Source organism: Hippocampus comes, unplaced genomic scaffold, assembly GCF_001891065.2.
Source record: "Hippocampus comes isolate QL1 unplaced genomic scaffold, H_comes_QL1_v1.1 scaffold322, whole genome shotgun sequence".
Classification (NCBI taxonomy): Eukaryota; Metazoa; Chordata; class Actinopteri; order Syngnathiformes; family Syngnathidae; genus Hippocampus; species Hippocampus comes.
In genome coordinates, this window is record NW_017805137.1 from 841776 (window position 1) to 869167 (window position 27392).

Here is a 27392-nt window from a genome sequence, read left to right on the forward strand (position 1 = left end):
TCTGTGTGTGTGTGTGTATATCTATCTATCTATCTATCTATAGATAGATAGATAGATAGATATACACACACACACACAGACACACACATACACATATACACGTCCATTCCCTGTGGACGTGTATATGTGTATGTGTGTGTCTGTGTGTGTGTGTGTATATCTATCTATCTATCTATCTATAGATAGATAGATCGATACAGATATCTATATGTATCTATATATCAAAGTAATTGAATGGCAGGCCGATCAGAGGATTAAGAGGCGCGCGCAGACATCTTCCAGTCCACAGAACTGATGATCGAGTTTTTACATGAGAGGGATTCCTTTCACTGACTGAATTCAATCCTGTGAAATCCATCCCAGATTAGTGGCGGCAAAGCGCTCTGCAGTTATGTAAGCAAGGGGGAGGAGATCACGGTCAGCTGGACGCTCCAAGCCATAAACAGGCAACATCATTGCGCCACGACAAGGTAAAATCTGCATCAAGCTAAATACGAGATTTTTGGTCCGCCGTGTATTCGTATCACAAACAAAACCACAAGGGAAGAATACACCAGAAAGCTAATTTTCACTCATGTGATTAAGTATACTCTGAGGCAACGGAGGCTGAGTCGGTTTTGTTTTGTTTTGTTTTCCCGAAGAACAACAACAACAAAAAAATGCTATCAGTCCAAGCTTGGTTTTAGCAACATATGCCAAAAGGCAAGTCTCGAGGTGTATTTTCTCGCGATCAAGATAAGACAGAACTGTTTAGCGAGACGAACACATGAATACACGTCGCTCATGGCAGTCAAACAGAAATAAACAGAAACCCAAGTCGTGTGGAAAGAGCCTGAAGGGCTCGTTTTGCAAATTTAATCAGACGTGACTCCAAAATGTGTTATACGCAACTATTTTTGTTGGCTATAACATAAATATAGTCATTGGCCTGTTGAGGGGAACGGTGACATTTTTTTTTTGTACTGCTCACTTGGTAGGTGGAAGATGGAAATGAGTGCCAAGCCAGAGGCCACAATTTGTTATCTCAACGCTGTGTGTGACAAAAGCGCTTAAGTCTTAATTACATTTGCTATGAACATGTACTGTAGTCTGCTTCTCGATATGTTCGCTGCCTAATGGCATCGGCTTCATAAGTCCTCACGTTCCAACATGATATTAAAATGTGTTCTTCATCATTATTGAGCCCACGCTACCACTGGATTAGGTGACAGGCGTATCCCGGCACGGTGGATGACCGTTTAGCACGTCCGCCTCACAGTGCAGAGGTGCGGCGTTTGATTCCAGCTCTGGCCTTCCTGTGTGCACTTTGCATGGCCTCCTCGGGCCTGCATGGGTTTTCTCTGGGTATTCCGGATTCCTCCCACATTCCAAAAACATGCATGGCAGGCTAATTGAGCCAAATCTTTTTTAACTATCCCTCCATTAGACAATTTCTATATCACTTAGCCTCATTAGAGTCACGGCTGAGTTGCTGGAGCTTAACACAGCGGACTGGGTGAGTGCAGAGTACAACCTGGACTGTTCGCCAGCCAATCGCAGCCAAATCTGATTCCAGTAACCCCAACGCAATTTCACAAAATGCAATTTTGCGCAATTTCTCCCCAATTTCCTTCCGTCTGAGTCACGGATTTCCAGACCCAGCCATTATTCTTCTCCCGACTCCCCATGCCTCATTACTTTTGTTTGACCAATTTTCCGACTCGGTCTCAACTTCCCATTGATCTAAACTCTGAAGGTCGCACCACCAACCGTATTTAGATTCAACACTGAGTGTGACTGAGTGTTGGGGGGCTGGGGGGGGGTGAATTTCTGGGAGAACAGAGGAGGGTTATTCGTGAGAGGAGCTGCTGCCATTTGTCCTGCCCTTCAACTCTGAGTACAAGAGAGAGGTGGAGGCAGAGGAGTAAAACACAAGAGGCATGAGGAGAGATTTGATCCCTTGCCCAGGTTTGTCACTCCCAAAGGTACATACCCAAGTCATGTAAACAGATGGTAGGTAACGGGTGTGTGCGTGTGTGTGTGTGTGTGTGTGTGTGTGTGTGTGTGTGTGTGTGTGTGTGTGTGTGTAAGAGAGAGCGAGAGCAAGAAAGAAAAAAAAGAAAGAAAGAGAGAGAGAGAGAGCGAGAGAGTGCATCCATTCGTGTGACAGCCCGCTGTCATCGCGTTGGAGTGTAACTGGCTTACAGTCTCAACTGTTACTTCCCACCAACTCGGATGAGAAACTGAGGACGAGATGACAAAAACTGTAAAAATGTGGCATTTAAGGGTTTCTCCCCAAATACATCACCTGTCAATCAACAGAGCGACTTAGATCTGATGGGGGGGGGGCGCGAGGTTTCAAAAGAGTATTGAGAAAATGTACGATCGTATAAAAAATGAGGACTCTGCTGGCGCTTTTCATCAAGGTTCCTGTACATTTTATGTTCCGATTTGATACGGCCACCCTAAGGTTACACCAGCTTTAAGAGAGGACAAAAGTGCTGCTATCAAAGAAGCAGCCTCACCATAAATCTTTTGGATGCCCAGCAGATCGTCCACGGGCAGTTTGAAGTTCTCAGTGTCCATGTATTGATAGAAAGGAGCCATGATCGCTGTGGGGTCGTTGGAGTGTTCCAGCCCAAGTGCGTGGCCGAGCTCGTGGACTGCCACCAGGAACAAATCGTTCCCTAAAAATTGAATGGAGAAAAGCAAGACGGAGAAATCAGACATTGTGTGATTCAAAAATCTAAGAGCAACTGATTCGGTATAGCAGTCTAACAGCAAACTCTTTTTTTTTTTTGGGTTATTTCAATCTTATTATTTATATATATATATATATATGTCACTATCCTGAAAGTAAAATTCCACAAGATATACTTCTAGTGGTTTTCTACATATATGTCACTATCCTGACAGTAAAATTCCACAAGATATACTTCTAGTGGTTTAAAGGTTGTCGGTCTCATGACTTATTGCTCCGCAAATCCAGACGGCAACGAAGGTCACGCTTAGCAGCTAAAGAAGCGTATCATGTTTAAGAATTTACTGTACAAAGCAGACCATCACTGACAAATCCTATTTAGAGAGTCACAGACTGATTGTGGTGATCGAAATGTCAGCAGCCTCTTTGTAAGATGAATGTCACGCCCAACGCTGCCTGCATTCTCCAAAATGATTCACTAAAAAGGCTTGGCATTCTTTCAAACAAAGTCAAGGCTTTTAAAAGTTGAGATTTTTACGGCGGGATCGGAGGAAAATTTATTCAAGCTTGTAACACGGAACAAGTGTCCAGGGATTAAGTTTAAAGCAAATAAAGAGAGACGGGGAGAGAAAAGGAGATAAAGAGGAAAGCAAAATGGCTCAATGGTTTTAGAATTAGCTTTGCAGGAAATGCTACACTGCTCAGCAGCCAAAGACAATTCTGAAGGCCCTTTCACAAGATGCTCACTCTGACGCACTACAAATGCCGTTACAATAATCCTCATCCCAAATTTTTACCTGCAAACCTGAAGAGAAACAAATATAAGCTTATGGTCATGGAAATGTTTGATTTCTTATAGAATACCTTTTTTTTTCCAGTGTGTTGTTATGCAATCAAAAGTCAATTGTAACACTTAATCAGATGAGAGGAGAGCAAGTCCACCATTTCCATCCTGGAGACAACATAAGCAACTTATATAGTTTGCTGATACCACCGTTTTGTCCTACTTGGATAACTACAAGATGAACCGTAGATGGGATTTTTCCAATCCCTCATTCTCAACCCTCAACTCTTTGGCCTCTCGGGGGCATTTGAGGTGAGTGGTGTCCCCTTTAATTCACGCCGTGCAAGACAGCGATGTCCCATTGGCTTTGCGTTGAGCCATAAACAAAGCCAAGGCGACTTGGTTCCAGCCTCGCCAACGGTAAAGATACAAGACAGGTGTGAGACGGATGGAGAAAAAGAGGGTTGTGTGAAAGCTGAAAAAGAAATAAGGCGACAAGAAAAAAAACACTTTCAGCGACATATAAAAACCCAAAAGAGGCTGAAGTGAACCCCGTCTATTCATGGTTTGCGCTTCACAAATTCACCGATGCTAAGATGAGTGGCGATTGAAAAGCTCTGTCAGCTATTTATTTTGAAGGATGAGTTTTAAATGATATTAAAGTTCTATTGATCATAGTTTTGTGGTTCAGTACAGGATACTGTTCTATTATGTAGACATTTGTAAACATTTTTACGAGTGGCATCAATTACTCTGTTTTTTTTTGGGTTTTTTTTTTTATGTTGGGGCTTTACTGTCATAGATAAGTCTAAACAAACAAAAAATTTGATAGTAGAAGCAGAAGCAGCTCCCAGCGGATCATTTTATGAATAATGCAAAGCCATCCATACCATGGCTGCACTTAAAAGTATCTAGATATATGTTTTAAGTAAAACCAAACAAAAAAATAAGCAGAATAGGCAACATCTATGGAGAGTTAATGAATAGACTGATGAGCGGGCAAAATGTTCTGTCTTCCCTCCCAGCGGTTGCAGGAAAGTCAACAGGTTGTGATTCGAAAGCCGAGTCCTCTGCTTGCTCTTTTGCCGTAATTTACGAGGTCCCTACACATGCCCCAGCCCATCTGCTGACGTGGGAATACAAGGTCCTGACATAAACACAGACAAGATAAACACTCAAGGGTCTCCAAATTAGATAGTGGGGCCGCCGCGATGGAGCCTGACCATGTCAGCAATTAAGATGGTCAGCCTGTAATCCTCGGTGGTAACTAAGCGCCGACAGTCTCCTCAATGTATGACTTTTGATGTCACGCCGCATATCTGAAACCATATAGCGAGATCTTTTTGCTCTCATAGGTAATATATAAGATCGCCTTTCATGTCACTAAAAGTGTTTGAGGGAATCGCATTACGTCTTCGATGTGGAAAAATGTCAGCTTATCGAACACAAAGCCCAAAGTTAGGGGGTGTGGGTGCTAAATTGTTTCCCGGTGTTATGCTTCAACAATTCCCCGAAGAGACTGACAATTTGGATTTAGAATTGGTCTTGGAAACAACTCTATAAGCACCAAAGGCGGGTAATTGCATTCCCGTGTTGTTTTGTGTCATTAAAAAGTTGTGCCCCGCAGGACAGTGACGCTGTACAATAGCTTCTTGACGGAAACAAAAACTGTGAGCCTAATTTACGAAGATCCCAAATGGCGGGCGCTAAATTGTGTGCTCACTCATTTGAACAGATTGCGTGCGCTGTTGGCAACAGGTGTAAACGCAGTGGGTGGGGGGGGGTGCAGGATTTTAATGGCAGGTTTTACACGATAGGAAACGGATGGGATTTCACAATGGAAAATTGGTGAGAGCATTTTTAAGCACAAAATCAAGTTTAAAGAGATGGAATTGTGACAGTTAGTGGAAGACAAAAAAAACCCACATTGGGTGACAAGAGAAACGTATCAATTTATAAATTTGGGGAAGCCAGCCACTACACAAATGTTTGCTTGATTGACCTGACCCCAAATGTGTGGGAATGGTGGGCATCTGCCTGGCATTGCATTTCAAACTCTGCTGACAAGCTGCTCCAGTCGAGACCAGCACCATGCAAGCACGCGCATCTATATAAAATTGTCATTGAATGAACTATTCACCAACTTTTGAGAACTGAACTCCAACATAGCAACGTAGCGCGCGTAATCTGCCGTGGGGGTCATTATCTATTTACAGAAACTGCAACTGAATGAAATTCAGAATTTGGAATCTTTCCAAGGACTCGGATATCAGCGGCTCCCGCGGACTCGAGGTAAATAAACCGGCACAGAGCATGGAATTAATGCTGCCGAGGAAAGGACATCCTTTATTCTTGTCATGTTTATCTCAGCGCAGCACCTGTGAGCAAGACAGGGTATTGGTGTACATTTTTATTGTGATCATTTATCATTAATAATACATTTCCAAGCGAGGGTGTTTGCAGAGGTGCCCTTGGAAACCCCAAAGCATCACATTGTTTGTGAAAACTCTGCCGATGCCAGGGAAGGAGAATGGACACACAGATGCTTTGCACATCATCGGCAATTAGGTTGCTGGTGTCGTGAACAGAAAAAGAATCACTCTGCCCAAGTCGTAAATTGAAAACAACTTAGAAATGCTTCACAAAAAGGAATGCAATTGAAATCAACAATAAATTCACGAATCATCAAATAATATCTCATTCAGTAGTTCATCCATAGGGACGAGGGCTTTGCAACGAGATTGTCCAAAATCAAGGGTCTCAAATCGCCCAACCGAGATCTCAGTGACGAATGTACGGTACTTGTGCCTTCATTATTGATGCGAATGTGAATATACAGTATAATGGCAATGAGGAAAAATGTGGGAAGATCTGGAAGAATCAATCTGATTGGATGAATCATATCTATCTATAACGATGTCCATATGACTGACTCGTCAGAGAAGGGCGCCTCCTCAGGTGCGCTCTGCATGTGTGTGTGTGTGTGTGTGTGTGTGTGTGTGTGTGTGTGTGTGTGTGTGTGCGCGCGTGTGTGTGTGTGTGCGTGCGCGCACACTCTCACACGTGCGTGGGCGGAAGTGAGCCCCACCGCCCATGTGGAAGTTGATGCTGTTGTCAGTAGGTGGCTGTCTATTTCGAGTGAGAGCCTGGTGGGCAGAAACACGTGGTAACATTTCTGCTTCCTTTCGTGACATTATTTTCCTTCCAAGTGTTGTGAATGCAAAGCTACAGGTTGTGACATTTTGTATTTTGTATTTTGTATATTTTGTATACAAATTGTAAATTTCCCCAGTGTGGGACAAATAAAGGATATCTTATCTTATCTTATTTGTAATTGGATAAGACCGTATAACCCACAGAGACATTTTCACACACACAAAAAAAAATAAAATACAATAAAATAAAACACACACAGAAAACCTATATGTGACGCCAACACTGTATAGCAGAGGTCAGTAAATTTGACCATTCCGTCACTTGTCATTCATCAGCGTTCGGGCCACCCGTCACTCCACTCCGTCACCTCCGAAGAAGAGCAAAAACGTCTTATTTCCTGTGTGTTCACCTAAGTCATTCAAGGTGCGGCGCTATGGGATATTTTTTTTCAAACTGAAATTTATGGAGGTCTTTGAGCACACAGTGGGAGTTATGAGTCACTCTCGAGTGAGTCTGATTGTCTTTGCATCAAACTGTATGAGCCGTGTTCGTGGTTGATTTTGGCCCATTGGTGCAACAACGCAATCGTTTCTGTGTGACTGAAAGTCAAAATGGCATTTCTCTTATGTGTTGTTGCTTGTTTCATTTTGGTTTTTCATTTTTTCCCCCCCTCCAAGAAACCACAGCAGCCTCCGCAATAAAAGCAGACACAAAAAAGGAATGCATCCAAAAACGAGTCAGACCTGCGCAAAGTACAGCCCTGCAGGCCACATCTGGCCTAGCCACAGTCGCCAACGGGTCCAGTGTCTTTATGAAATCAAGCGTTAAATACACAGTACTTTTATTTTGAAAAGATTGCTTGTATTTAGATATGCACATATTGGCGATAGAAGCGAGTAGGAGGAACAACTAGGTGTTGCCAGCCTAGGACCTGGTCATTACAAAAAAATGCTTAGTTCTGACAAAAGCCTAAGTTGAAAAAAGTGCATCGCTGACCACACTAAAGGAAAGTCATCATTATGCTCATTTGGTTCAGTACAGACTCACTTAGGGCGAACTGAAGCGTATGCGAACAGCCCAGGCTGGCGCGTCCACAATCATTGAAATCTCAGGACACCGTGTACCATATTCTTGTTTATGTTCCTTTGCCAAAATACAGTTTCCAAAGACTCACAGATTGAGGTTGAAGAGTGTGAATGAACTCTACAACTTTTGTGAATTGTGTATCGTCTTTTGAAGGTTGGAGTCCTCGTCCAGCCGTTGCGCCATCAAGCTGAGCATAGTCACTGGACTAACATCAGAGAGCCATATGCCCGTTGATAAAACGGATGTCTGGAGCAAAAGCATAATCGAGTGCTGGTAAACATGTATGCAAAGTAGTGTCAGCTTGGAGTATACGAATATTTACGTACTACATCATGTAACAGAGGGTTCCTCACTGGATGTTATGTTTGAGTAATCTGTTCACACGTGTCTGTGTTGCCGGGTAAAGGTTCAGACATAACGTCACGTGTAAACGTCGAAGATGGAATAGCTGTGTGCGCACTTAAGTCGCATGCATGCATGCGTTTATCTCTCAGCAGGCCAAGGATTAATTCTCTAGTGTTCACTGGTGGCCTCGTCATCCAAAACAATAACAACAGTTACATCCACAGTCCTCTGGTGCCAACAACCACAGCGCCAACTGGTCCTTCTCGTCAACGGTGCGAGGGATTAGCTATGACAGACTGGCAGCTTACTGGACAGCAACTCATTAGCCTGTGTGCGTGTGTGCGTGTGTGCGTGGTGCGCGTGTTTGTGTGTGTGTAAAAACAAAGCTAAAAGATCACTTCTGTCCATTTCCTGGTCCCTCCTACTGCCCTTCAGGAAAGTAAACAGCAAACAGTCGAATCACTTTTGGGCCGTTGTCTGCCATTGCGATACTCAACCTGAGCGAGCTAATTCCATCAAAGTGCACGCATGGATTGTTGAAATATAGCCAGCGACACCTGAGCCTGCAAGGTTACGCGGCTTCCAGAATCCTGTTTTAAACAGAAACGTCGCCGCTTCTTCAATCGCATTGCGCTCAACTCATCTCCTGTTCTCACTTCTCAGCCATTTCCTCTGGAAATTGTCTTTACTTTTTGCTATGGGGCTTCCTCAGGCTCTCCCTCACAGCATCTCTCTTTGGTGAGCTCGTGAAGCTATCATATTTGTCTTGAGAAACTGTGCCATTCTCCGTTATCCTTCCTACCTCTTCCCCCTCCTCTTACCTCTGATGCCTTCTAGTCACTGGCACGTTGTTGCTTAATATGATTATCATTGTAATTTATTTTATTTTTTTAATTGAATTAGACTTGGGCGCTCTGCGGCTCCGTCGTCTGTGTCATTGTTTTGACTCATGACTCCGTAACCAGAATGACGATTCTGCCTTCGAGTTGTCTCTGTGGACCACAGGGAAGACTTGCCCCTTTGGATGTAATGAGAAATTCAAATCTCGCTGTTCGAGAGGGATTTTAAGCTGATCTAACTTTCTCAATCATACCTGTTCATCGACAGTGAACAAAGATTACGAAAGCCCTTGGATCGCCCAGGAAGAGCCTGCACATTTGGAAGGCCCCTGCTTTCCTCCGATTGACTGACACGCGCATACCTCCAGATGGCTCAAACCATAAGAAGCCCAAAGCAAGACTTACCGTCATGGTTGGGGTTGCCCAGTGTCCACGGCTCATCCGAGTCAAAGTGTGTGTCTCCTCCAATTCCTGGCCCTGGGAAGTAGGCATGGGCTAGGAAGCCACCCTCGCCGTCAAACGGTGAGCTGTCGCCGTGGAAACCTGAGGCAAAGATGATTGTGATGTCCACGTCTTTCTTGGTTCGTTCCAGTTCACTGTACGGCACAGCTTCGAAGCGCAGCGGCGTCACGTTTTGCCAAACATCAAAGGCTCGTCGGATGGCATCGTGAGTCTCCTCGGCGCCGACTTTGGGTGTCACGTTCTTTATGCTGTACGGATACAACGCACAATGGAGGAGTTACACGAGGTTTTCGAAGCAGCCTTCAAACATCTTCATATGCGGCTTCTGCATATTCTAGTCACGGGGTGCGCTGGAGCCTTTGGGCAAGAGACGAGGTACACCAACCAACTATTCACACCGAACGCATTCCACATTTCCGATGGAAAGTTGAGGCGGTGAAGGAGTTTGCAGTTTCCACTTATTTCAAGCTACTTGGATGTCCTCGAGAGGGGAAATAACAGCATTCTTTAAATGTGTGTTAAAGTGGGTTGTGTGTAATACACACACACACACACACACACACACACACACACACACACACACACATATATACATAAATTCACTTTGGCAACAGTGAATAGGAAACGGTAGTCTGTTCATCGCTGTCCGTCTCCCTCGCTCTCTCCATTAGCTTCCTTTTATGTTTTTATAACCTCAACTTTTGCTGAATCCGCACCATAAAATGTGACATTGGAGTATTTCTATTGTATTTTGGGCACTTTCTCTGTAGACTTGGTTATATTTGTTGTACATGGAGAGAACCGCATTCAGGGAAGCCGGAGCCTGGATTCAAATCCCCCAACCTCCGAACCGTGAAGTGGAGGTCCTGACCACTCGCCCACCACACCACCCGGCATGTGTCTTATGAAGGCAAAATGTTGAAAAGCCAGCCAAAATTAAGGATGCACTTATTTTGCTTTTTTTTTCTGGAGTATTCTTGCCATGAATTGGTAAACGTGTTAAAATTCAACCCTCGGCTGAATGATTGAAATACACAGAGTGCCCACATTGCAATAATACAAAGTCAAAAATAAGATTCTGCCATTTATGTTTATTGAGGCTTGCTTGCACAGTCCACTGCGCGATTTGTGAACGAGGGCAGCCGAGTCCACCCCGCCAGCTCTAATATGTTGCAGGTGTGGGGAGGATTGGACAATTTTCTACCTCACAAATCGACTTTCTAATTAAAGCTTATCAACAGCCTACTGCCTTCTGAAAGCCCAAGTCTGGTTCGTCATGGAAGGAAAACCTCTCTGCTCGCTATGCTCTGAAAATATTTGTCACGGTATTCAAATTTGGTTTCACTTCGGGTTAGTTGCCAACAGCTTATGAGAAGAGATATCTTTTTGTTTATCAGTGATATTTTGAGAGTAGCGGTATGGGTAAAGATTACCGTGGAGCGAGAAATGGCAGAATATAATATAATCGAAACAGACAGTGATTGACAATGTAGGCGGGTAGAAAATATATGGAAAGTATGAAATGGAAATCAACAGTGAAGACTAGGGAGACCATTGTGTTCTGGACATGACACATTGAATGGATTCCATTAAGGGTGCATGGGGTGTACGTTTCTTGAAATCACCCATCACTCAAGCCATCATCTTGTCTTTGTGATGACATTCCAAATCGTCCTTGACTATCTTACAGAAACCACTGTAAGCACCACATATCAAGACACGCTTGATGGGAAAACAATGACACTAAATGCTGCTTGTTGCGCAAGCAAAATCTTTCGGCTTGATCGATGCCATTTCAGGAGGCGTCACAGCGGGACCGACTGAAGAGCCAGGACATTATAAAGAAGAGGGAGGAACCCTTGCCAATACGGAAACAATGGGGCCACGAAAATTAAAATGGAAGGAAAAGTATTCTGGACAAATATATGTCCTCGTCCTGCTCTGTTTGTTCTTGTAATGGACAGTTTTGACCCACAACTTAATTAAGAACCAAAGTTGGCCCGGCCGATTGCAAACCCACACGTGCGCCTCATTTCAAGCCATTTCTAAGACACAAGCAGCTGCTAATTGACAAATGAAAGAATGCAAACCCTTCTCAGGCCATATCAAATATTGAACTGCATGGTGTGAGGTGATAATTACTCTGGATGCATCCCATGTGCTATGATAGTACTTGCATGCGGGGAAAACAGTCGGGATGCCAAAGCTAATTAGGGCCTCCCAACAGCACCGACTCTATGCGGCTATGTGGAAGCGAGCACACACTGGGCGGCCTTGCATTAATTATGCTTTCTCAAACCCCAGCTTTGTCTATTAATGACTATTTTCCAAATTTCAAAACAAAAGATGGAAATTTTAAGGAGGTGACGAGACCATGACCAAAGCTGGAATCCAGATTGAGAAAGCTGGAAAGACATGAAAGATTCAGTTGCAGAAACGCGTCTTTCCTGGTTTCGTCATCAGCAGCCCAATAGCAAGAAAAAAAAAAAAAAAAAAAGAATATTCACTGCACAATATTCAGTTGTCTGTTATTTAATGTGTCACCTTTCTTTTGTGGCCTTAGTAGCAGGCTAGCCTGGTCATGATAACTTCATGTGAGACGACGGGACTGTACTGCTTGGTGGCAAAGCATTTCCCACCACCAAAGGTACAAGTCGAAGTGGAATTCACCACATCCACGAGTCCCATTGCAGCATTTGACAGCTCGAGGCGAAGCTGACTGAGCCAAGCCCACCGCCATGTAGGGCTCTTCACCAATATGCGCACAAGAGCAAATGCACCCTCAAAATCCTTCGATCCCATGATATAACCACAATCTATCCCCAACTTTCCACTGGGGGTTCCGCTCCTCTCCTTGCAGCTCATTTCTTTCTGCTGCCGGTTCTCTTTGCTTCCTTCTTCCCTCTCATCTCCGCAAAGCGCCGACCTATACTGAGCCTGGCCATGTGCCTCCCAGCCATCTTGCTGAACTGCAACAGTTTTGTCATATTTGTCCTGCTCGATGCTGACATCTGATCTTGAACTACAGTAAATGGCAGCCATTTTTTTAATCCGAGGCTTTACTCAGGTTTTCCCCTCCCTGTCCTGTGAATGTGAAAACATCCTTGCTTGCGTGGTATTAGCTTAAGTCCCAAAACAGCTGCGTGTCTAATTTCATATTCTCCACGCCAAAGTAGACAAAAAGAAAGCATTTAAGGATTGTCCCATGAGCCATAAAGTCAGAGAGCAAGCCACATGACAGATAGAAGCGATTTGACAAATTACAAACTTCAATCTCAGCTGAAAGCAACGCTGAATTCATGATGACCAGCACGTTTCCCACCTTCTTTGACCGTGGCAGACGTTCACATCATGATCTGCTCCAAACGTTCTTTTGTGCTACGGGCAAGAATGCGGAAGGGAATTTTTGCATTGCGAGACGTCGGAGGCACTCACCTGTACGTGATATGCTTGTGTTGCCACTTTTGCCCCGTGAGGGCGTACCGCCGTTTCCTGACGTTGAATTTTGAGACGCCTGCTATCTGGTCAGGAACGCCACATCTGGGCTTCTTCATCCACCTGCAAGAGACAGTCGAGGGGTGTTGTTATAACTGGCAACATTCTCAATGATTATATGGCAGATGCTTTACGGAGCTGTATCCCCCCCCCACCCCCCCAAAAAAAAAAACGCGGAGCATAGACAAACAATAAGTACAACATGCATGAATAAATGACACAAAAAGCTTTTATTCGGAGGGCAAAACACAACATGCACGCCTTTCTCAATTCACACATTTCCCCAGTAGGCGTTATCTCATCGAAAGACATATTACGCTCAAAGGGCACCTCACCTTAGTGTGTTACTGCTGCACAGAGAGAAGCAATGGGGAAATAGAAAACAGGCACACCGTTAGCTCACCCGGTTTCAGTCCATCGCTTAGATAGCAGTCACTCGGCTGGCGGACACATTACCACGTTACAGTTCAGTGACCAAATTGAGCTCATTGCCGTTTGGTAGCACGGATGGCATTTCAGCGTCGCCGGGGACAAATGTCAGCCAATACCGTTTGAGTTACGTGCAGGTAAAAAGTCTTCTTACAAAGTGTCAGGGATCGATGACAACTTTCAAAAGAAGATTTACCCTCACTTGAATTTCTAACGATACACGTGATTGTGTTTATGTATCTTTTTCCAGACAGTGTTTTGTTGCAAGGAGGTTAGTTTGTAGATGTTAGTAAACTACTAAAAAGTATAGCATAGTCTTTTACTGTCAATCGGATGTTCATCCGGTTTATAAAGCGCCACTTCACCTGCTGGAGAGTGATGAATGACCGACCATTTACTGACAAATTTCCTGACGCGCCCACCACCAAAAAAATTTTTTTTTTTAAGTTTATACAGTACAATGATAGTACAGTCATGCTCTCAGAAAATTCCCAAGTTTAAGGTCCAATGGAAATTGATCAGAACATTTCTGGGAATTGACCAGGAAATGTTCCACCCTTTGTCACCCCCCACACACAATTTCCTAAGCATGTGTAACTCACTCTATGGTGGTGCTGTCCAGAGCTCCTGTAACATTGAGGCCGTAGCGGCGCTGCATGGCAGCGATAGCGGACTGCATGACTCGGGAAGAACGTAGCACTGACATTCTGGGGTCTGCAGGAGGGAGGTAGCCATACCTTTGGAGCCATGTCTACGGACAAAGAAACACAAATTAGGGAGGGTAGAGAGAGTGAGACACATCGTAGTCTGGTGAAGGGTTTTTTTTGTTTTGTTACAGGTTGGTTATTGAGTAATAGTCTTATTCACTCCTGTGCGGACAGTAAGATCAAATAATTGTTGTCACGCATGTAAAGCAAAAAACAGAATGTCTTGAACAATCAAGTTGTTGTCTTTGCCTTTGGTGAATATGGCAGAATTGTGCTCACTGTAAACAATGATTGGAAGATTTGCCCAAGAATTTCTAATGAACAGATTAAGATCCGAAAAGCACAGACGAGTTGGCAGTTTTGGAGGAAATGTTCCTAATAAAAGGGAAATCGGCAGGGAAAAAAAATAGAATCTATGTCAGGTGTAGAGAGCAGAATGGAGTCTTTTATCGTGTCGTTTGGCTTGTCAGGAAAAGAAATTGCCACAATAGAGCTCGCGGTGTCGCTATAAAATCCTGCCAAAGGGAATCACTGCTCAGATCTTGGGAGGGAGGGGGGTGTCGGTCGGGCTTTCCCACGGAAGAGCTTTTGGGATTTGGCTCGTCCCAGACGCTCTGTATTCCTCATCATCAAAACGGTAAACAGAACAGCCGACGTCTGCATTTTTGTGACACAAATAAAACCTACCAATAAAAAGAACCAATGCATTGTACGCGTTTGAAATGTGTACGACGACACGGAAACATAAACACGCCAAGTGAGACTGGGAATCCAAAGCCTAATAAAACTGCCTGGCAGCAAGCTTCCCCCAATTAGCCTTCATGCTGCTGAGCTCGCTAGCAAAACGTGAGTATTATTCTACCATAAACTTGAGTATCGTTAGGCCGTTTACAGGTATGTGGAGTGGACTACATACGATGACATTTCCCAAACAGGCATGAATGCGTGGCTTGGGCAGTGTGAAAGCAGTATCCAGTGAAGGTCAAACCGTCACTCAGCGGAGCAAATGTGAGGTCATGACTGCATAAACAGTAACATCCGCTTTGTGTCACATCATAAGACAGAAAATGCCCAACACACAGGGAAAACGGTTTCATTTAAACGGCACAAGTCACACGAAAAAGGCAAAAAGTATCACTTTTTGATGAGGACAACTCCTTTATTCCAAAAGGAGTTTGGTAATTTGTGGATTAAAGAGAAAGGGGGTCATTTCAAGACCAATTTGTCCTCCAATTTATTCGCGTGGTCCAAAAGCACTGAGAGCTTTCACATAGCTCGACGGCATCTCAAAGAATATCCAAAATTGTTTCCAGCGCTCTCAGATCTCATTTTGTAACATCACTCTCGTCTCTACTGCTATATTTTTTACTTCTAATGCATACTCTCCCTTTTCATGTCCTGTAATCATCTGGTCTTCCTTGGCTCTCCTCTTTGAAATCACAGCCACATTTGGCTTTGCCCCTGACCACTGCCTTAGTGAGATGATCAGAAAAAAGGCATGGTACATTAAAAAAAAAAAAAAAAGACACAAGGCTCTTTTTCCTATGCCATTTTTTCAATAATAAATTTGTTCAAACATTTTCAACCCCTCTTTCAACCCTGTTCAGGGTTTCGATGAGTGCTGGAGTTTATCCCAGTTAACTTTGGCAATAGGTTTTCAATGTGCTCGTGTCACTCTTAGCCTAATTGGAGATGGGCGAGGGGAAATCTATCCCACAATGACTGCAGGAAAGTCAGCATGTGTACTACTGCACAACAGCAAATGGAAGAATATGAAATCCCATGCCGGTGAAACAAATGTGATACGGTATTTTAATGTTGATATTCTTTGAAGTAAACTGCTGGTTGTAGTAAAGGTACTTTGCGCTAGCAGCAAAGGCTTGTTTGGGTAGTGTCCAGTTAACCCATGGAAATGCGGCTTTAATAGCACATCGGCAAATGGTGAACGTGAAAATGCAAGTCAAGAGAAAGTCAAAGCCTACACAGAATAACTTTATGGGGCTGCTTTGGCTGTCTGCTAGTCGGTTAAGAGTGGCCCAACTTTTGTTAATAATCAGACGTCAATTCCAAAGCTATTTGGCTTCATCAAGTCCAAGGTTGCTTTGCGTCTTTCCGCCTTTATCACCATCCGTTTCCTTCATTAGTTTGTTCTGTTCTGTTTAACTACTTCCCCTGCTGTCTTTTATCGATTCACTTTCCGTGGCGATTTGAGGATCCTTGAAAATCAGCCCAAGCTCGACAGCCTCCTTTCGTCAATGATCTGAGCTCTCTTTATAGAAATGGTACGTCGAGTACTGTACTGTACTGATCACCGCTCAGATCGCTCCCCCTTCCAGCCCCTTCCAGGAGCTTGACAAAGAGAGGGAGCTGATGTGAACCCCAGGCCAACTCTCCCTCTCAAGCTCAGACCGCAGCGGACAAGCAGAAGGTGGCCTAATCACGACCATGGGTGCCATCAAAAGGCCAACGCGTAAGGCGACGGAATTACTCCATTATGGATGAGGTGTACGTCAGGGAGCCCAGCTGGCATCGCAGCACATTCGGAGCATGTGGCGACTGTTGATGTTGCCACTGCCGACAGATTAGCTGACATGAGTCTGGTCCCTCGGGTCACGGGGACAGCACACCATGTTTTGCTTCAGCCTACATGTGCGTCTGTGCTTGAGACATGACAGATGAACTTCACTGAAAAGATGGGAGGATGAAAGTGACTTTGAAAGAGGAAAAAGAATGGACACACAGGCCGAGAGTTCACTTGTGCCGGGTGGGAAAGCCTTTATTGACCGCGGCCCCTTCAAGTGTAAAATGCAGATGAGGCTGGACATGAGCTGACCACTTTGAGCTGGTTAAACATCTGTTGCTAGGTAAAACGGGTAACTGCCCATGCAACAGTGCAAACTGCAATATTTACAGATACGAGGAGGTAAGTGGGCTCTTGGTACAGGTGAGGCATTGGAACTTCGCCAAGGTCCACTTGCAAAGCATGCCAGATCTGACCACTCTAAATTATTCATCACACCAACAACCACTGGTGAGTGTGCCAGGGTTGTCAAGGAAACCACAGCCTTCCTGCCCACACCAGTGACCGCAAACCCACACGTAAACACGGAATCTAACTGCTCCGTTGCTCCTGAAATCCCTTCTGAAGCGCAAAAGGAAGTTGGACAAAACTACAGGCTGAGATTTGCCATGTGATGCACTGCGGGCGCTCCAAATTTTAAAACGGTACATAATCACCTTCTTGTGACCCAATACGCATCTGGACAAGGACACACACACACACACACACACACACACACACACACACACACACACACACGCGCGCGCGCGCACACAATACGTAATGCATGCCATGCTTACCTCAGTGGCCCCATTAGGACAAAATGTCACAAAAATGTCACCCACAAATGTCACAGTCTGATCCAACATACTGATCAGTGGTTAGCGCCTTTTGGGAAGGAGCGTATTCTTCTGGGGTCTTCTTTAGGATTTGAACTCAAACAAGTTTGAAATATGATCTATATTTTCAAAGCCTCTGCAAAAAGGATGAGTGTCGTACTCCGTTTAGCCGCAGATGGAAGAGAAACACCACACCAACAATGAGTTGATCTGTGTGTCGGACTCAGGCTGTGAATCTACACAGGTGTTGTATATGTCTCGAGGCGCGACATATGTGGACAACAGACTGACGTAGACACCCCAGTGGCTACATAATCTGCTCTTACACAAGCCAAATGACACACAGCAGTGACAAAAAAAACATGTCAGAATCACGTAAGATTTAAATCTGACATCTCAAAAACAAACAAATGCAATAGCTAAGACTATTTTACAACAATATAGGAGTGTCTTTGACTAAAGGTAGAACACGGTAACAGCCAAATTCCACTCCAACAGCTTTCCAGAAGCATCAGTCAGTCATCCTCTTTGTGGCCGTAAAAGGCTTTCTGATTGCAGCAATGCAGGCCCTCAATGGGGCCTTCTGCTGTGAGACAAGTGAGGGGCAAAGCTCTTCCTGAAGATGACCGGGTTTGGCTGGTACATCCCAAAATTAGCACACGCGGCCAACCAGATGTGGAAGCTGAGCGACCGACTGGGCGCACTCAGGTTTGCCTCAGCCGAAACGAGCAATAACGTCACGCAATTCATTTTATCTGTTTCTACGCTAATAGAGAAAATACTGGGTGGCGTAATGCAAAAAGACTCATTTAGCACGCGCAATGTGATTTATCCACCCCGGCACACTTTGCGTCTTTTAAGACAGCAGCTGAGAGACACCTGGAATGATGACTGAGGATATCGTGATGAGAGGTGAATGGGAGAAAAAAGAAAATCATTTCTGCTCAAGTAAATGTTTTTCAAAGGACAGAATCCAAAATTGTCAGGACCAAGTCAATTCTTTCTGAATGAGCTAATAGTGACTTGAAGAGAGTCACGAGGAGTCACGCCATATACGCCATATACTCTGACAAAACTCTTTTCAAGTGTATTTGCAACTGGGTCATTTCAGAAATTCGTGCAGCTCATTCATTGTTGCTCTCGGTCCCTTGACCACCTCCTGGACCAGTTTTCTGATGTTTTTGAGCGATTTGGGGGTACTGGCCAGCTCTTGCGAATGTCACGGTTGTGCCATCACTTGCTACTTGATGATGTCTTTACTTGTGTTCTAAGGTATATTGAACAACTTGGAAAGTCTTTTGTGTCCTTCTTCTGACTGCCACTTTTGAACGGTCCTCAGATATTGTGGAAACCGAGCAATTTGTAAAAAAAAAATCAAACTTGGGTTTTTTTCTTCACGAATGAAGGGTTCAGTGAATGTGCATATGAACCGGTTGGGTTCGGTACCTTAAGAACCACTGCAATAGAGACTTCAATTAAACTAACACGCATGTGTTGTGATCATGGGGTACCTAAAATAATGCATGCACGATCTTAACCCACAACTGTGAGGCAGACATACAAATCACTCGTTAACTGTGTGCCTCCAACACTGGTCAGTTTGCAAATGTTGGATTTTTGCATCCCTCAATATCTGAAATAGTGGACAGGAAGGCAACAGACTTGAGGTATCAATGAAAGATGAGAGCACTTACGAGGCATGCATTTAGGTTGCTCTGATGTCATCACTATGCCGCTCAAAGCCTGTTATGACAATCATATTAAATGTCATTTGAGATTCCCACTGTTCAGTTGAGTTTAATATCAATTTCTACTTTGAATAATCATTACGCCGGGATATGGATTGTAGATAAAGACTGCATGTTGCTATTCTATAAAAAAAAAAAAAAAAAACTCTTATAATTTAGGACTGAGTAACGGTAAGATCATTTTTGGTCGACAATAAATGCCAATTACTCAACTGAGAAGTGCAAAAATAGGATGAGCTCTCGCACAACGAGCCCATTGTTGAAACAAACACAATGAAGCGTGTGTTCAATAGACGTCAGAGCAGACAAAAGTTCCCGATTTGGACCATGGGGGGGAATAAGGACGGTGCTGTTGACGTGATCCTTTTTGACAAGACTACATTTTTCTTTTGACATCAAGTGATGTCCCGTTTCTTACCTCCACGCTGAACGGCTGCTCCTCTCCGTTCACGGCACATAAAATCCACAGCAACAACTGAAGGCATATCGTCCCCATCCAGCAGCTACGCACACATCTCCTTCTGCGCACCGTCAATAAAACCATAGTGAGCGCCGCTGCTTGTCGCTCTTTGTCTCTCGGTTCAAGTTTGACTCGCAGTCCCCACAAACAAACCGGAGGTGGGAGTCATCAATCCTCAGACGGCGAGCGGCAACATTGTTGATGCATCGAGGAAGGGATGGTGGAGGACAAGCAGCGAGTACAGTCAACAGCCCACACTGCGTTCTCAGGAGGAGGTTCGCTTAACCTCAGGTGGGGGGGACGAGAAGCACTTAACGACCGCCAGCCGCCTCGCGGTGCAGCCGTCCCCGGATCAGTCCTCCGGTGTCTCGGCTGTTGTTCAAAGCCTCCGGAATATTTTCTGCCTGGCGCGGCATAGCTGCTCGTTTTCAATTGCGCTTCCCACCCGGTGCGCATGCGCGGCTTCAGCAGACATATGAGCGCCCCCTCCACACACACACATTCAAATTGTGTGCAACAACGAACAAAACAAAACACAACTGACAGCAACGCTGTCACTTGATGCGTATGAGGTCGCTTGCACACGCTGTCACGCGCAACGTGCTGCGTTCACTGTGACAAGAGGAGGACTTTGCATTCCTTTCCCAGCACTGAACCACAGCCGCACAATAGCAGGGTATCCCCCAGTAGCACACAATAAAACGGGAATTCAGTTTTAAGGCCCCGCAATACAACATGTGAGTTATTCATGATTTCAAATGTATACATTTTTATGTCGCAATCAAAAACGAAGCATTTTCAACGTGGTTCCATTCAAAAGCGCGTGGCCCTTTTTGTAAATTCTGAACTGTTTTCATTCTTGCCATTTTCATTTAGATCCTCGTCATGGCCACTAGAGGGTAATGAGTGGCCCCTTGTGATTCAAGAAAGCTTGCAAACTCAAAAGATTCTCATTAGTATAATAAACAATCAGTGGTGTTCATGTCTTACATGAACTTCCTTTACTTGCTCTTTTCAAGTGATCGTTGATGAGTTAGTCAGCTGACTTGTCTTTTCTTTCAAACTTCCTGCTCCCAAACTGTCCTCCATCCTTTCCTCCTCAATGATTTCCTCTCACATTCAATAATCCTCAATACTCTTTTGGAAAGGTTCTGGCCCGTTCCAACTGGTCCACCCACCAGCGTGCGGCTTTGCCAAGATTCTCAAAGCCTCTCCAAACACGACTCTGTCTCATAACTGCTGCATCTGCTCCCCGGTCGGACCTTCTGGATCTCCTGGCAGAATCAGCATAAAAAGCAAAGTCTTCCGTCTGTCTCACGTTTGGTTCTTCACACAGAGGGATGGATTAAAAAAAAAAAAAAAAAAAAAATGGATGGGAACAGGAAGAGACGCTAATGATCCTTCTTGGAGCCGCTAATAAACACCTCTTTCAAATGGTGTGCTTTTGTCAAGATCACGTTAAACTCAAATCAAATTTTAGTTCCTAATACTTCTTCCGGTTTTGGCAGGAATATTATCAGGCTGTGTTCTCAACACTCCATCCAAAATACATTTGTAATATAAGCAATATCTATTTTCTGTGCTTGCCTTAGCTTGAGTGGAGGGGAGTAACTGCATGTAATTTCACTCGGATTGCGCTGAAGCTTTGTTTTAAACAGAAACCATAAGGACCACGTGAATAATGTAGTATTAATATTCCATTGCCCTATTACTGTGCATGCATCCCATCATCAAACGGAACACAACAAGAGATGATCCAAATAGTCTCTCAGAAGTACCGTAAATGATTCAGGAAGTCAACACATCTGGCCGGATGGCTCCAGCAGACGCTCATCACTCGAGTGAGCGCAATTCTTTCCAAGACCTTTTTTGCACAAGACGGACCGCTGCTCAATTAATCGGAGCCATGACGCCAGTATCCCTGCCACGTGACCGCGGTGGCGTTTGTTTCAAGAAATGAGCCATTTAGGCGTAAAAATAACTTGATGACCAGCATCGCTGCCAACGGACACCGCTCTGCCCGGAAAACGGTGTTTTCATTTGCCTAATTTGTCTGATCACACCAACCCAACAACGCCTTGTTTTATAGTTACAACAGCTTCCACTTTTCAGCAAAGACTTTCCAAAATATTTTGGAGTGAGCCTGTGAGAATTGTTATCCACTGCGAGGTGAGAGAAGTTGGATGAGAAGGCTTTTCCTGTATTTTATGCCAAAGGTGTTTGATGGGGGTCAGGCCCTTCACATTCCTTCGCATCAAACTCCTCCAAAAATGCCTTTATGGATTTTGGGGTGCAGTCATGCTGCACCAGAAAAGTATTTTCTCCCCAAAATATTGCAAGCATAGAATAATCCTTCATGTTTTGTCAAGATTTTAGGTGAGAGGCGTGCTACACCCGGGATGAGTCACCAGTCAATCACAGGACGCAGGTCGACGTATTTTGAAGAAACAGTGGAGTCAATTAGACGGACTTGCTTGGTGTGCTCAAACATAGTCGTTTGTTTACATCCAGCTCATCTGAAAATTAAAAACAGTTTGTAATCCAAAATAAAGTAAAATGATCATCTGCGGTAATCTAGATGAGTAGAAATGATTTACAAAATTGACATCATAGCAGAGACACTAAAAATATTTTAAACCACTTTTTATTTCCAAATAATGATCTATAATTCAAGCCTCGGGATGTTGGATGATGGCAATTGAGGTCGGGATATAAGCACCACTCTGGACAAAAATGATTCAGAATAGCCACTTGTTGCCCGGGAAGCGATGATCTCTGCATGTGAACTCAGCAGCGAAATTGGGAATTAGGTCGTTTGGCACTGTTGGCGAACTCTCTCACTTCTCAGTCTGACTCAGTGCGGCCGACAGTTTGTTTGTTAAACTTGCGCTTGTGGGGGGAATAGAAATGATGCCATAACAGAGCTAATGAGCTCAATTGGACAAAACGAGGCAGGGATGTGAAGCGCCAAGGCAGAGACCGCGTTCCATCCCCAACAATATTGTCCATGCTGTCATTGTATTCACTGGTTTGAATGTTATTATATCATTGGAAATTATGTTCCGCAAAAGTAAAACATTTGAACAGACAGCCGCTTTGATGAAATTACCTAAAAAGCATAGAATGGAGATAGTATGACCCAAATCGATTCCTTTTCTCAAACAGACTGAACATAATAATCCTCAGATTGGAGGGTTTATTTATGTACCAACCGAGAAAAATAAGCAATGATGCAATCGCATGCAATCTCTGCAGAAGGCATGCAGCACACACACACACACACACACACACACACACACACGCCAAAAATACTGTACATTTCCCCCACGACAGGGTCAAAACAGTAGATGATGTGAGTTGCTGTCAATCAACTTTTGGCATTCGGCAAAGCGGTTGAAAGCGCGTTTTTGCGTTTTGATTAAATAGTGCAAACCTAGAGCAGGGGACCGGGACAAAGCAAAGGAACTTGAAACAGACATCTGCACTGTCTTTTGTGTTGCGCATGATGTCTTCAAGAGCTGGCTTCGTTTCCATTTCCGTGATCCGCTATGAGAAACTCACTGCAGCACGGAACGAATCAGATATCAACTGCCAAACTGAGTGTGTTTGATGACTTTTTCTGACCAAAATTTTCATCCACGGCTTTACAGGGGCAGAAATTTCGACAAGTAAAGAAGTCATCCGTTGCCTGTAGTCAAATGAGAGTCAATCGCTCTTTTCAATTCCAGTCAAGACTTCGCCAACAGCTGTGTTATGCCAGTCACTTTGAAATGAGAATAAAACTCAAGTAGAATCACCTGACATAGCACGGAAAGGGACAGCTTGAAAGTCTTCCTGCGTGACACGGGTGTCCGCCCACAGCCAAGAACCAATTTTGTGCACAGAGGAGTCGGCCGCGTGAATGGCTGGCGGGAGCTATAATCAATCATAATTGCTCAGAGTCAGCCGATAAGTGAATTGCTCATCTTTCTGCCATGGCATTCCCATCACAGCTGAACTTGCAGCATTCAGCTTCTATTCTGCAGCGCGTTGAAGTGGACGCGAAGTGAAGCGAGGGAGACGATCCGTCACGGAGTAATTCCCACGTCATGTTAGATGCATTAAAACGTTACAAAGAAGATCATGTATCAGACCCAAATCACATAACCTGGTGTGTGTATGTGTGTTGGATAATAGGTCAGATCCACCTCCTCATTCCTCCACCACACATACAATGACATTAAAGAGCAGGGGCCTGATTTTGTTTGACTCTCACTGGTAAATTATTAACCACTTGGCAAACATCACTCTTGCTGTGTGTGCGTAGCATTCTCCAAACAGTTGATGAGAGAGAGAGAGAGAGAGAGAGAGAGAGAGAGAGAGAGAGAGAGAGAGAGAAATGGCTAAAGCCGTTGTTGCGCCCACTTGAAGTTTGCCTCACACTTTTAGTACGTACACCCGCATTATAGATCAACTCTTTTGAACCTTTATATTACAGACAACTGGACTTTGTCATATTGAGAGTGTTTAAGTACGTAAGTCAGATGGGAAATATATTCTCCGACGTGATGTAGTTTTACAATATTGAAAATACCTAAACAGTCGTCCAATGCTATTGTTACCTGCATGTAAAAGTTCATATATGAGGTCCGAGGGTGGGTCTGCATCCATCAGGCGAGACAGATCATCTTCAGAACTATAACGGACAGCACGCAAGCTTTGTGGATTTACTGATTACTGTTGGGCAGAAGCGAAGAAGCAGTCTTTGATCGGGCTGTTTGGCTTGCATTAAGTGCACAGTGCACCTCGGCGATATCCCGCAAAGAATGATGAGCTCGACCCGATGAACCGCTCTCAGCCTGTCAAAATGCCAGCGCGAGTGCTTCCATTGCAGGACAAATGAATCTATCAAGTGAAAAAGATGTATTCATTTGAAAGGTCAGTCCTGTCTCCGGCAGACACCTCAGGATACTTGCAAAATGTCATTATCTATAAATTGAATATTTGGAAGCGAGAGGTTGTCCAGACAGTGAAGAAATAAACATATGAGGTGTGTCGGGAAAAGTTTGAAACCCCTAGCCGGAGACCAGGAGTTTTCCTCTTCAAGGTTGGCAAGGTGATCAACCGACAAGTCTACCAAGAGCGCCTGCGGCCTTTGCTTTGTTCGATCCACAAGAAGAGTTGAGAGTGGACGGGACCACTCGCAACTGCCTCACCTTGACAACGCGCCTCCTCACAAGGCCTTAAGCAACCGACAATCCCTGGCTGAGGTGAACATTGCTGTGCTGAAGCATCTGTGCTCACCTGAACGGGCTACGTGGATTTCTTTTCTCCCTTGTTCCCAAGCGGACCTGTTTTGTAGACGTGGATGACATCATGAAAGCCGTCACGGCTGGATTTACAGAGATCTTGAAAGGGCGGCAGAAAAGCCTGGCAACGGGCGTCATGACTCCCGGGGGACTATGTTAAAGCAGAAGACTTAGAGTTGGGAATTAGGAAAATACCGTCAATTTTTTTTTTTTTTTTTTGTGACACCAGTCCTGGAACTCGTCTGACACAAATCCTAGGTTACGCTACAGCCAGATAAACCCAGCAGGAGGCCCAACATTTTTACTGCTCTTATGTTTGGATAGGAAAACAACCGAATGAGAATATAGAGAAGGAAAATACATTCAAAGTATAATCAGATTGGGTTCAGGCAGTTGTTTTGATGTTCATTATCTGGTTTCCATTCGGTAATTTTTTTTTGTCATTGTCCGAGTGCACAAATTATATTCACGGAAGCGATATCAAATCTACCATTCCAGTAGCACGCAATAGCCTGCGTGTATGTGTGTATTCTTAGACGCTCACCCGATGGACTTGAGGCACACTTGGTTCATTATCGCTATTTATTCTCGTTAAAGAAACCAAAGAGTAATATCTGCCTGGAACGATTCTTCATTCCTCCAATTCTGTTTTGTCACGAAATCTAATGAACGAGCTCCGCCAGCGGCGGTGCCAAACAGCTGTCGGCATCGGCACGCTATCTTATCAATGCCGCACACCGTTAAGGGCAATCGGACCCATTCGGCCCAGGATGAGATTGTTACAAATGGCAGTTGAAAACGCAATCTAAAATGATGATGGGCAATCCCCGCAAGAGGAGTAATCAGAGGCTAATAACCAACCAGGCAGCTCACCTGCACCGGTTGGACTGACGGGTGTTCTCGCGCTTTCTGATTGAGTCGTTTACGAATAGTCTGCATCGCTATTGTGAGGTGAAGATAGCTGCGGGCGAGATGTTCCAAGAGTTAATAGCGCAATCACGACGCGGGAACCTCTGCAATATGGGGCTGCTGCTGCTGCTGCTGCTGCTCTGACGGCGAGGCGCCGAGACAAATCCCAAACTCGTGGTCGACTGTGAAAGCGTTGATTCCATACCCTTAGGGTCCGGTATGCTAGTAAATTCTTCATCTTTACTACTTCTAGTCAGAGTTTCTGAATTCCCAACAGTCGCAAATGCAACATAGCAAAGTGACTTTTCTTTTTGAGGTCCGCTTTCTGCCCATGCACGTACTTGGACTAGTAAGCAAGTCACGACTGTTACACCTGCGAGTGTTGTGGAATCTTCCTTGAAAAGATGTCTGGACTCCCCTGAAGTGACTGGTGAGGGAAAAGGGATTACATGCACATCCTGCGGTTTTGTTTCTTTTCAGAAAATGTGGGCCAAAGAAAGAGACAGCTTGGCGAGCTGCTTCCTGACAAAAGACTTTCAAGTTCAGTTTGTCGACACTTGATCCAACTCTTGCTTTTGTCGTTGGCATACATCACTTTGTGTTTCTGCTGTGTTTTCTGAGTGGGATCATTTGGACGTCTGCCTTCAGCGTTACTCACGCAAAGAAACGGCACGTAGCTCTCCCACTGCAATCTGTATCTGTTGCACAGCAGCTGACATTGGGGAGGGACAGTGGTCACATGGCGCGTTTGCCTCTTTTCTCCACCCACCTCTCTCGTCCAACTCATAATTGGCGTCCAGATGGATTTGTTGGAGACTAAAGGAAGCTTAAACTGTGAAGGACAGTTTGTTTTTATTTTAAAAAAAAAATGTTTTTTTGGGGGGGGGGGGGTTACTACAACCTGTCACCAAAAGCCAACAATAAACATGACAAAGTTGATCTAAAACGTATATTTGGTCCAATATAATAGAGTTTCCAAGTCCTCCTAACTCTGACTGGATCGCTCAACATGACATAAACGAGTGTCAGAGGATTGTTATTTGGCACAATGAAAACACACATAACGTGGAGGAGAAAGGAGGAGAAAACATTTGCTATGTCATACGAGGATGATCACAATTTTATGGATGTTTTAATTCGCCCGTGTACATTGTCATTTATTCAGCTTAGACCAAGGTGGCACATTGTTTGTTTGGATTAGTCACATTTTGTTGCGACTCCGTCACTGAATCCTCTCCAAGCGTCGATACGATGACTCAAAATTCTTGCCAAACACGTTTTAAATTTGCAACGCTACAATTATAAAGTGTGATTTGGCATTTGGTATTTCGAACAGCACCGTGAATCACTCGGAATTTAGGTCAGTGTTTCAGGACCTTTCTAAGTACTGCACTGTTTTTATACCCCCCGTATACGATTGGCCTTTTATGCTGGATGGCGCTACGCTGGGGAGTAGTGAGAGTTACGAAAGACATTTTGGCTGTGTTGGCCAGTCAGTATGAATAGCACTTGTTAAATCAGCGGATGAAAACCATGCTAAAAAGGTACGTCTCCTTGAATGAAGCCATCTGACTCAGGAAATCAATGAAACATACTCGCGGGTGT

At 44.4% G+C, this 27392-nt stretch overlaps 1 protein-coding gene across 2 annotated transcripts in view; it reads right to left on the reverse strand.

Annotated features, from left to right (window-relative positions):
• The window catches only part of mmp16a (matrix metallopeptidase 16a (membrane-inserted)), a 28905-nt gene extending 8854 nt beyond the window's left edge, over window positions 1-20051 (reverse strand). Inside the window, exons 1-6 of one of the 2 annotated variants that reach the window (XM_019867157.1) lie at window positions 19549-20051; window positions 13879-14027; window positions 13183-13197; window positions 12788-12910; window positions 9296-9600; window positions 2505-2666 (exon numbers count right to left, since the gene is read on the reverse strand). In XM_019867157.1, coding sequence (XP_019722716.1) covers window positions 2505-2666; window positions 9296-9600; window positions 12788-12910; window positions 13183-13197; window positions 13879-14027; window positions 19549-19674 — 880 coding nt within the window. In that variant the 5' untranslated portion in view covers window positions 19675-20051. The remainder of the gene's footprint in view (window positions 1-2504; window positions 2667-9295; window positions 9601-12787; window positions 12911-13182; window positions 13198-13878; window positions 14028-19548) is intronic. The other variant, XM_019867158.1, reaches the window with a different exon arrangement.
• Between the last annotated feature and the right edge of the window lie 7341 nt (window positions 20052-27392).